At 46.5% G+C, this 11,661-nt stretch overlaps 1 protein-coding gene across 1 annotated transcript; it reads right to left on the bottom strand.

Moving 5' to 3' along the window:
• Positions 1-52: 52 nt before the first annotated feature.
• On the bottom strand, positions 53-2,306 carry ficd (FIC domain protein adenylyltransferase). Its single transcript, XM_080003933.1, has 2 exons — positions 1,805-2,306; positions 53-1,731 (listed from the first exon to the last, which is right to left on the bottom strand). The coding sequence occupies exons 1-2, from the start codon at positions 2,070-2,072 to the stop codon at positions 650-652; spliced, it is 1,350 nt and encodes a 449-aa protein (XP_079860059.1). The 5' UTR covers positions 2,073-2,306; the 3' UTR covers positions 53-649.
• Positions 2,307-11,661: the final 9,355 nt, after the last annotated feature.

Genomic DNA, 11,661 nt, shown 5'->3' with positions numbered 1-11,661 from the left:
ATTTTATAGTTTGTGGTCTCAACTTTAATAAAGAAATGGAAATCAGCCATCCAAAATCATCCCTGAGAGCACGGCTCCTTTCATTGTAGACAGCTGTATAACCTGCGTGTGTAACATTTAGTGTAATGAAACACTTGGTTACAGTAAAATAAATATTTAAATATATGAAAGTGCTTCACTATGTTATGCGACAGAGCTTTCATCTCATAGACAAAAGGTAATGGCCTAAATGTCTATGGTCTAAATGCCCACTCACTGCACACACTATTACTAACACTGGTCAACACTAACGCAACCACAGAGGCTTCCATGATGGATAAATTACAACTGTCGAGACGAGCTTTGACCATAACAACCATCATAATGGTATTCAGCAGGAAATAAACACCATTTGAACATTCCTGGTGCTGTTTTGCAGGTAACTGCTGCGCCAGCGGATTCCAACACAGAAAATTTTACTTGAATTAATCAAAATATGTGGTTCCTGTAACAGTGTCAGATACAGGTGCGGAAAATGTCAAAGAAAGATGAGGGCGTTAATGAGTTAACGTGATCAAGAATCGAAAGGACAAAATAAAAAAATGGTTTGTGTTTAAGAATGTTTAGATACCACTCAGCATGCTTTACGTCCACTACTCCTCCCTCAATCTCAGTTGTGGACTGTGATGGTCTGTTTGCAGTCTGGACAGGCCTGGTGGTGAATGGCTCCAGGCAGCCCCACAGCATGCTCTGTAGTAGCAAACAACAGCGTGTCCAATGTGATTTCCGTGCATTTAGCGATGAAGCGAATGAAGGGACGTACATCTCCCTCGTTGGCGGTGTCCAGAGCCGTGTAGTATTCAGACCTTTGCTCTTTGCGAATTGTAATGGGCGGATACCGCGCCTGCATGAGCACAACGTTCATGAGCAGCCGCGACGTGCGCCCGTTTCCATCCACGAACGGGTGGACGTACACCAGTTTGTAGTGGGCGAGGGCGGCGTACTCCACCGGGTGCAGCTGGAGCGCTTCCTCCGAGTTGAGCCACTGGACCAACTCCTGCATGTGACGCTCCAGGTCCTGCGGGTGGGGTGGGATGTGGTGGCCCACAAACACCTGGCTGGTGCGCAGCCGCCCCGCCTCCACGGGGTCGGCGTAACCGAGCACGCGCCGGTGGATTTCCAGGACATCGGTGACGGTGATGGCTCCCGCCCTCGACAGCAGAGTGGTGTTGATGTACTTCATGGCTACGTCCACACCGATGGCCTCGTTCTGCTCCTGCAAGCTCTTCCCGGGGACAGCGTAGCGCGTCTCGATGATGTGGCGAATCTCCGACAGCGTGAGCGTGCTGCCCTCAATCGCCACTGTGTGGTAGATGTGGTGGTAATAGGTCTCCTCCATCACCCGCCGGAGAGCGGAATTCCCTTTGGGGATGGACATGAGTCTGCGCACCTTTCCGTCGATGATGTCAAAGTGCCGCTGGTCAATCTCCTCCACCAGGGGCAGGGTGCGGTCCCGGCTGACCAGGGCCCTCTCGTTGCACGGCGAGAGGGCGAGGGCCTTGGTGTAAAGGTGGTCGGCCTGAACCACGTCCTTCTCCTCCTCCAAAATGGTCCCCAGCTCCGTCAGGGCGTCCACAAAGTCGGGGTTCATGTTGAGCGCGTGCATCAGCAGCTTGTGGGCTTTATCCCTCTTCCCCTGTTTCCTCATCTCGAGGGCCTGCTGCAGAGCGGCTCTGGCCTCCAGCTGCGTCTCTGCAACGGACACAAATGCACAAGTCGCTCTCTCTCGCTCTCTCTCGCTCTCTCTCTCATATATGTTTCCTACCTTTGCTGGGCTTGGCCCTGTAGGGAAGCAGATCCAGAGCCGTGAAGGGGACGGTGAGGCTGGTGGACTGCACGGAGGGCGGCTGAGAGCTCCCCCACAGCTGACATCGTATCTGAGCGATGCCCTTCAAGGCGGAGCAGCACCGGTCCTCGAACCCCACCAGGGGCATCAGGAGCGCCACCAGGGAGCCGAGGAGAAGGCACAGCAGCGGTCCCCACCCCCCGAGCACGCGGCCGCCGGTGTATCGCCACACCGTCATTGCAGCCATCAGCGACGATGTCTTGCTCCATGCTCGAATAACACGGTCCTCATCCGCTCCGCTTCCAACCGGGAAAGACACGGGGAGGCAAACACAGGTTCCACATGTCAGCGGTCTTGCTACTCGCGTTGCTACGTGGAGCGACAACGAATCATTCTGGCGACTAAAATAAAAAAAAAAAAAACAACGCGTCGGTGGTAAAACTACTGCACAGCGAGAACCGCAAAACCGCTCAATCGTATCTCGCCCTGCGAACTCGGTGCCGTGTAAAGTCAACACGCCCTCACTTCCTTGTTGAAAGGTTCGACTTGGCAAGATCCCGCGTTGTGATTGGCCGGAGGGAGATCGATGCAGGCCGCCGATTGGCTGCAAACGCGGCGCGATTGATACAGGCTTCCGATTGGCTGGGAGCGCAGCAACACAAGAACTCGTTCGTAGTCGCGTTTGATTGGACATTTTATGTACACGTGGCTATGACGAGGGACAGGTGGGACTGCGTCTCCTCCCACCCAGACACACCTGGACTGGCGTGGAATTACAACCTTTTAACGTAACGTGCTATTAACAAGGCGCTTCACAGCCAGAATCTGAATGAGTTTATTGGGCCAAGGACATTTTCGCATACAAGGATGAGTCCTGGTAGTTACAAGTAAACAAAATGGACACAAAACAAAAATCAAACATTTTCAAAATAAATGGCTTTTCAGGATCGTCTGATCTAATAGATTGAGGGAGACGGGGCTGGAATGAGGAAAGGACAAGAAGCACAGTATACCATTTACTGTGCAACCATCTTATAAGATGGTTTGGAGGATCGACGATGGGCATTCACCATAACAAATCCTTTACTAGACAATTCCTGGTGAAATTGTAAAAGTGTGTGGGCCCTGTGTGTGTGTGTGTGTGTGTGTGTGTGTGTGTGTGTGTGTGTGTGTGTGTGTGTGTCTGTGTGTGTGTGTATGTGTGTGTTTGTCGAGGCATGGCCTCCACAAGACCTCTGAAGGTGTCCTGTGGTATCTGGCACCAAGACGTTAGCAGCAGATCCTTTAAGTCCTGGAAGTTGCGAGGTGGGATCTCCATGGATCTGGTTTGTTGTTCCAGCACAGCCTGAGTTCCAACCCAGGTCCTTTCTGCGTGGAGTTTGGATGTTCTCCCTATGTTTGTGTGGGTTTCCTCCGGGTGCTCAGATTTTCTCCCACCATCAAAAAGACATGTATGTTCGGGTTGATACTTCTGTCGGTACCACTGACCAAGGCACTGGCAAAAAGAGCTGGAGTTGGCCCTCGGGCGCTGCACTGCTGCCGCCCACTGCTCGTAGGGCGTGTCGGATGAATCAAATGCAGGGGACACATTTTTTCTCCTCTGCAAAACTAAATATTTGTTTTGTTTCGATGTATGAGAGTGCTAAGGAAATTACAATAAAGAAGTCTTAGATGCTTGATCTGATTGAGATCTGGGGAATTTGGAGGCCAACTCAACACCTTGAACAAACAAACAACTTTTGCAGTGTGGCAGGGCAAATTATCCTGCTGGAAGAGGCCATCAGGGAATACCATTGCCATAAATGGGTGTACTTGGTCTGCAACAATGTTTATGTAGGTGGTACGTGTCAAAGTAACATCCAGATAAATGCCAGGACTCAAGTTTTCTCAGCAGAACATTGCCCAGAGCGTCAGACTGCCGGCGCTGGCTTGCCTTCTTCCCATAGTGCCTCCTGGTGCCATTTCTTCCCCAGGTAAACGACACACACACACACACGCACGCACACACACACACACACACATTCCACCACTGTACTAGAGTCTGACATATAGAACACAGCCGAGTGTTTGAACAGGGGTCAGCGTGGACACTCTGACCGGTCTGCGGCTACACAGCCCCATACGCAGCAAGCTGTGATGCACTGTGTGTTCTGACACCTTTCTATCATAGCAGCATTCACTTTTTCAGAAATTTGTGCTACAGTAGCTCTTCTGTGGGTTTGAACCAGATGGGCTAGCCTTCGCTCCCCACCCACATCACATGACCATGAGCCCTGTCGCCGGTTCACCGGTTGTTCTTCCTTGGACCACTTTTGGTAGGTACTAACCACTGCATACCGGGAACACCCCACAAGACCTGTCGTTTTGGGGATGGGTCTGACCCAGTCGTCTAGTCATCATAATTTGGCCTTTGTCAAAGTCGCTCAGATCCTTACGCTTGCCCAATTTTTCCTGCTTCCAACACATCAACTTCAAGAACTGACTGTTCACTTATTGTGAATATTATTGTGTGTTGTGGCCGATCAGTGGTATGATGTATGTGTCTGATGTATGTATGCGTTTTCTTCTTGGGCGTAAACTGATGCATCTCTTCCAAAGGCTCAGCTTTGTGACATCACAAAGCTATCAGTTGATGATGGAGCACAGTTGCCGCGACTTTCGGGGGGCGGGGCTAGTATGATGATGTGTGTTTCCATGACGACTGGATTTATACAGTATACCATTGGCTCGAACCTTCCACGATAGGAACTTATGGTAGGGCATACTACGTCCAAGCCGGACCACGATCGACTTGCACCTGTACATTTTTGAACTTGAGGCGATAATGAAAATGGATGGTTGGCTGGCATCAGCCACACTGAAAAGGAAAGAAGCCATTGGTACATTAACTACAAGCAATGTCCCGGCGGGCAGTCCCGCCTGTTTAACAAAAAAGAAAGGTTCAGAGAAAGTATGGTGTTGAATATTTAGCATTGGGATTTTTTTGGACAGGCACAGAAGACGAACCGTTACCGCTAGGCATGGTGTGTTCCGAGATTTTATCAAACGCAGCTCTGAAGCCATGTAAACTGCGCCGTCACCTCGAGACAAAACACCAACAGTACATGTCCAAGCCGCTTGAACTTTTCGATAATAAACTCAAGGAGTGTCAGGGCAAAAAGAAAGTCATCCAAACGTCCTGTATGGGCACCGAGAACGTAAAGGCAGTGGAAGGGTCCTAGGCTGGTAAACCACATACAATCGGGGAGAATTTAATTCTTCCCGCCACAAAAGAGATAGTGGGGGTGATGTTGGGAGAGAGGGTGTGCAAGCCAATCCACCTCATCTCATTGTCTGATAACTCAGTCAAACGCAGGATTATATAGCGTATGAGAGAGTTGTTTTTATGCCCTCCAATTGGATGAATCGACAGACATCACAAATCTGTCAAACCTGCTTGCCTAGGTAAGGTATGAAAACAATGGAGAGATAAAAGAAGGAGAATAAGAAGAAGAATCTTTAATTGTCACGCAACACACCACACTACAACAAAGGCATACACACACGCACACACATGCACATGCTTTGGATGGTGGCTGGTGAAATGAGGCCTCTGCATTGAAGAGTTCCGCCTTCAACTGCTGAGGCCATTTTTGACATTCTGAAAGCGTTGATAGTTTCAAACGGGATTGATTGGTCCAAATGCGTGGGAGTGAGCACTGATGGGGCCCGTGCGATGCTGGACCAGCACCGCGGGGGCATCACTCGGGTGAAAGCTGTGGCTCCATTAGTAGCATCTGTCCACTGCAGTGTACACAGAGAAGCGCTGGCTGCCAAGAAAGCACCTGCAGAGCTAAAAAAGAGTTTGTTCTAGACGAGGCAATCAGAGCAGTCAACTTCATCAAAAGCCGCCCACTGCAATCGCGCATATTTTACGTTTTATGTGACAAGATGGGCAGTGACCATAATCAGCTTCTGTTACACACTGAAGTCCGGTGGCTCTCAAGGGGGAGGGTACTGACGCGACTTTTTGAATTTTGTACTGAGGTGAGGGTGCTTTTTCCTCGACACAAAGTTTGAACTCGCACTTCGCTTCAGTGATTTTGTGCAGCTGGCTAAATTGGGATACTTTCTCGACATATTCAGCCACATGAATGGACTCAACTTCAGTCTCCAAGGAAAAGCAGTGACCATGTTCCATGTCCAGAATAAAATAGAACCGACCATAAGAAAAAATGGATATGTGGGCCAAGTGAGTTGACTGGTAAAACTTTGACTAGTTTGAGAACCTGTCGGATTTTTTGACAAAGGAAGAAATGCGGCTTCCCCTCACCTTGATCATTCATATCAAGGAGCACCTGCACGGTCTGAGGACCAAGCTGCGAGAATACTACCCCCATCAAAGATGTGCAACTGGATGGAAAACCCCTTTGCCAGCCACAGTGACGAGACCCTCGCTGGCCTGAGTGCAAGAGAAGAATCTAACAAACAAAGAGAACAATCTTGGGGACCTCTCCTGTGACAGCACATTGAAACTGCCTTTCTCACAGAACCACCTGACAAACATTTGGCTTCATGTTGCTTCTGAGTATCTCGATCTGTCCAACAGAGCTGTGCGATTTCTGATGCCTTTCCCGACGACGTATCTCTGTGAGACTGGCTGCTCTGCACTTGTGGCGTTGAAGATGAAATACAGGAATAAACTGAATGTTGAGCCAGATCTTCGCCTGAGACTGTCGTCCCTTAAGCCAGAAATCAAGCATTTGTTGTCTGCCATGCAACATCAGCCTTCATATTAGTGAGTTCATATTAATGTGCTCTTGTTATTGTTACGAACGTTACGCGGAAGTTCCATAGATATAAGGTTCTTTTTAATCCACCTCTTTTGTTGTTTTACCACTACTGCACTGCATGTATGAGAAGAATGCCTATGATTGTTAAAATAAACGTCCTCTGAGAACGCACTGTTTGGCTCCCGTATTACATCTGGTCGGATGTGGGCCGCAAACACTTTTGAGATTTTCAAGTGGGCGAGGTGGAAAAGGTTGGGAACCACTGGCCTGGCCCCATGCGGGATTCCCGACTAAAGAGTTTTGCTTCAGTTTGGCTCTGATTGTTTATTGTGTTCTCCCTTTTCCCTTCATTTCAAACACTTCATGATTTCAAGCATTTAAGGCAGATGTCTAGTTTGCACCGATGCAAAGTGACGCAAAGTGCTCAGATCAACGTACAGACAGTGTGCGCCATTAATTCAGAAATGTGCAAATTGTTGATCGAAAACAAGGGGACTGTACAACCTGAAGAGGGCAGTGTTGCTCTTTGGTAAACTGTCTGTGCGCTGTCTAAATCCGCCTTCATTGACTGATTGTTTTTTATTTTATTTTTCTTACTATATTTACTTCATAAAGAAAAAGAAGATGAAAATTAGAAGAACAATGATCTATATTCATCTATATTCTAGCCTATCTTCATAATGGCCGAGTGTGTGTTAGAGGGGAGAATTATATATGATCTCACACCTCAACTATCACCTCCATTTTTGTATTTATCAACATATTTTACATATTTCTTCCACAACATGATCTGTATTGCAATGGGAAGTCTTGAATTCAGTTTTTTGGTATTGTATGTTTTATTTATGTCATCATGATTTTCTTCTATCCCATTCAGTCATTTTGTGTGGAATCATTTTAGTTCATTTATTTATGTGATTGTATTAATAAAATGTAAAAACTACAATTTAAATGTTAATACTGTAATTAATGATTGAGGACATTCTGGAATGGTGAGAAAATGGTTTCCGGCTGCATCCCAAACCCAACACAGCCATTAGCAATAATATTACCTCATTATCAATACAACATTAATATGTGTGTTGAAAATTTGCCTCAGGTCCTTCACCAATATCCTTTTAACACAGCCGGAAAACTTTATGGAAGCTTAATGAAGCGGTTGCTGTTTCAGTTTCACAGGATTTTTAGGATTTCACAGCACACAGTGGTCTCTGCCGCAACAATCTTTAAAGGTCGCCACAGCCTGATCTCTCGAAACTCCACAGAGTACCTCGGAGCTGCTCCTTCCCAACGCAATCTCATCAAGGAGGCTAATGGAGTAGTCGGACATAATGTTGTGCAATTAGGTCTGTAGTACTCATGTTCGGTGCGTACACTCGCTCGCTCACTCACTCGCTCACTCACCCACCCACTCACTCACACACTCACACACTCACTCACACACTCACACACTCACTCACTCACTCACTCACTCACTCACTCACACTTGTGAAAGCCCTGAGACATGTATTGAGACATGTATGGGATGTGTGCATCCTCTCGGGATCCAAGCGGAGAGGGTGATTGATGATATGAAAGACTTACCTTCAACCTTAAGCAATTATATTATAGTCTGCTCTCTCTGGAGTGGATATAGATGGAGAATAAGGGAAGAAGCCCGTCTGCCCCCTCCCCAGGGAGAAGTGTAACGTAAACATTGCAAATGATTAGAGTGTGTGTGCGTGTGTGTGTGTGTGTGTGTGTGTGTGTGTGTGTGTGTGTGTGTGTGTGTGTGTGTGTGTGTGTGTGTGTGTGTGTGTGTGTGTGTGTATGTGTGTGTGTGTGTGTGTGTGTGTGTGTTTTTCTCTTGGATTGGAAATACAGATGCTGAATTTGGTGTATTTGTGGGTCAAATCAGCCTGAGTGCATTGTGATTTTCCAACTGCACCAGAGAGCACATTTATTCTCGCTGCTTGGCTTGTGAGGAGGCTGCACTCTATAATGCATGCAACAAGGGCCACGCTGACCGCAGTGCAGCCACTCAAGAAGCTTTTTTTGAATGGCAGTTCAAGGCCATTCTTTTTCCCATCAGAAGATATATCTTCCAAAAAAAAGAATTTCTGCTGTAATTAGCTTTCAGATCAGATACTGATGCATTGGTGTCAGTTGTGTTCTGCTATTGATGCTTTATCCACAACACGCCCTAGTTCAGACACAATTTCGGTGCAAATAAAATGTGTTGCAGCAAAAGCAATGAAGATATTCTAGAAGAAGTATGCTGACCTTGGGTCATAGCGTGAATTAATGCTGTATCTTACCCATGCTCAAGCCTACACATGCAAGAAATTTGTCACAGTAAAGACTGGTGCATTGCTAAACAGACAATTTGCAAAAAAAAAATACAGTCTGTAAAAAATAAAACAAGAATAGCAAAATGTACAAAATAGCCATATTTTTCAGTGGTTAATATGTAATATATAAGTGGATGTACTGTATACAGATAAATAGATATGACTACAATACTACAGAGATGGATAACAATGAGCGAATAGATAGGTTATTAGATATAATAGATAGGTTTTTACTATGCTATTACTGTGTAACTATACATTTATAACATTATCATTTAAGTATTCCAATAATAAAAATCTGTGAAGAATAACTCATAACACAATTGCACTAATTGAGGTGCTGTGTTATTGCAACTAAACCCAATTAAATCCTCATGTAATTTGAGTTATCGCAAAAAAACAGCTTAGAAATTACACCGGCCCAGAAATCCCCGCGGTGCAGCTCTCTCCCTCTCTCTCTCTCTCTCTCGCTCTCTCTCTCCACTTCCCGGTCACTCTATCTCGCCCTTGTTGTGTGTCGCACGCTCCTCCATGCGGCCTCTGCAGACCTGCTTCGGGGCAGCTCGCCATGCAGTCTGAGGGGAGGCTTTGTTCTGGGTGTCATAGATGGAGGAATCTCCTTAGACCGTCTGAGCACGAGGGATGGCTGCGCTCTCTCTCTCTCTCTCTCTCTCTCTCTCTCGGAGTCTGGGTGGTTCAAAGGGACGGGCTGAAGTGTGCTGTGCAATGGATGACAGAAGGGCCTCCCCGATTGTCAGCAGCGGAGATGCTAATGTAAAGGTTTTGCTGTGGAAAAAAAAAAAAGACGTATCTACAAGTGGACGTGGAACTTAATTTTTCAGGTGCAGCTGTAATTTGATGCTTACTTCAAAAACCGATGTAGGAACTGAAAATGAGAAGTTGGTCTTGAGATGGCCATACCAGATATTTCTCTTTCTTCATATGCAGTTTTGAAACGTAGGTCTGTACAAACAATTTTCACCCCACAGCTGTTACAAGTTTTTATTACAGTCGATATACAACAGATGCGTTCCTCTCTAGCTCCTCTGGAATCTATCGAATCGGCCTCTTTCGTGACTTTTGAGTCCAGCTGCCGCACATGCCGTAGGGTCTGTTCAAAGATGGGGGGGGGAGGGGGGTCATTTTCCACGTGACTTCCTGTCGGTGGTCTGCACTGAGAGGATATGATTACGCTCCTACTGTATCGGTCCCTCCTCACCGACACGTTCCCTGGCTAAGCAAAGACGATGTGTTTGGTGCAGAGAGAGAGCCTCACTCGTAAAAATTGACATACGGCGCAACACAGACGCACGTCCGCGGACGTTTTCTATGCAGATGTTCTGACAGTTCTGTGCCGACCGATTGACTTGTTTTCTCTGATTCAACGGACGAAGCGTTCTGTCTCTGCTCGGTTCACTGTCTTGGGTTTAGCCGGTTACAGTCTTTGTAGAGTGGGTTCTCAGTCCTCATTTCTAGAGACCTTGTATCGACAGCTTCTGGCAATTCAACGTTTTTGTTTTTTTTAATTCCCAAATTCCCGGGCAGAAATTGTTTGACACCCCCACCGGCTCTGCTCGACGAACCGGCTCCGACACTTCTGAGGACGGTCTCACACAAGGAAACCTCAGGTGCTGTTCTCCCCGTTCGCTGAGCGGGGGCCGTGAAATGGAAATTTAATTTTCAGCTTTTTCTCCCTGAAGGTGTCAAGTTGTACTGGATGAGTTGTTTATTGTCGGAAATGCAAACTGAGTATAATGTGTTGATCGAATGTTTTTTTTTGCTGTAGTTTGATATTTAAATGTCATTGTTCAACTTGGAGTCTAAAAAGATAGCAATTTATACATTTAAATACATGAGGAGGAGGACACCCTGAAGACTGTATGTAGACACACAAGATATGATACTAGTGAGTTGTACTTTAGAAGTCAAAGACAAGCACTATAGTAATATATAAAAAAATCAAAGACCAGCACTATAGTATAGTAATATATGGTAATACAGTATATAAAAGTGATATACTGTATCATCAAAAGCCAGAAACCAGTTACTTTTATTAATTACCGTTTTTCTTTGGTAGGGTTTAATCATATCGGAGAATCTGAGAAATATGCTGTTATTTGTTGTAACTTCTTTTATGTAATCACTTACAGTGCGGTGAAAAAGTATTAACCGCCTTCCTAATTACCTCTGTTAAGGGACAGGGCCGTCCGAAGACGCACGTGTTCAGCGGATGAGAGGAAGTCCAGTGGAGGGCTAGAGGAGAAGCGGCGACAGCAACCACCACGGGTAACAGCCTGCAGCTAGCTGCTCCGCCTAGCAGCCCAGCCACCCCTCCTTGCAGCCCCTGCAACAGCCAACAGCCGGCAGCTCTTCCTTCCAGCTTCGCACCTGCAAGGCAAGCATGCTTCAATTCGACAGTCTAGAAGCCAGAGTCGTGTCGTCTGCCTCAGTCAGGGCTCTTGCTGCCTCGCTGTCTGACCTGACTGGAAACACCCGAGACAAAATAGTTCAAGTATCTCTGCCGCACTCCAGAACCTCATTGAGTATATACATTGAGTAATGAGGGCCATGTCATTATTTTCATCATATATGTAGTGAGGCCTGTTGTGTAATTAAAATGGATGAATTATTATGAAACAAGCTGTCGTTTAAACAATTGAGAAGGTTTTGCTGTACTGCAGATCACCTTGTCAGTTCATGAATTTGAGGCTTGGAGTGTAAGTCCAGTGATCAT

This window comes from Zeus faber, assembly GCF_960531495.2.
Source record: "Zeus faber genome assembly, chromosome: 7".
Lineage (NCBI taxonomy): Eukaryota > Metazoa > Chordata > Actinopteri > Zeiformes > Zeidae > Zeus > Zeus faber.
Note: the sequence above shows the minus strand (reverse complement) of the source record. Positions and strands in the feature narration are given on the sequence as shown.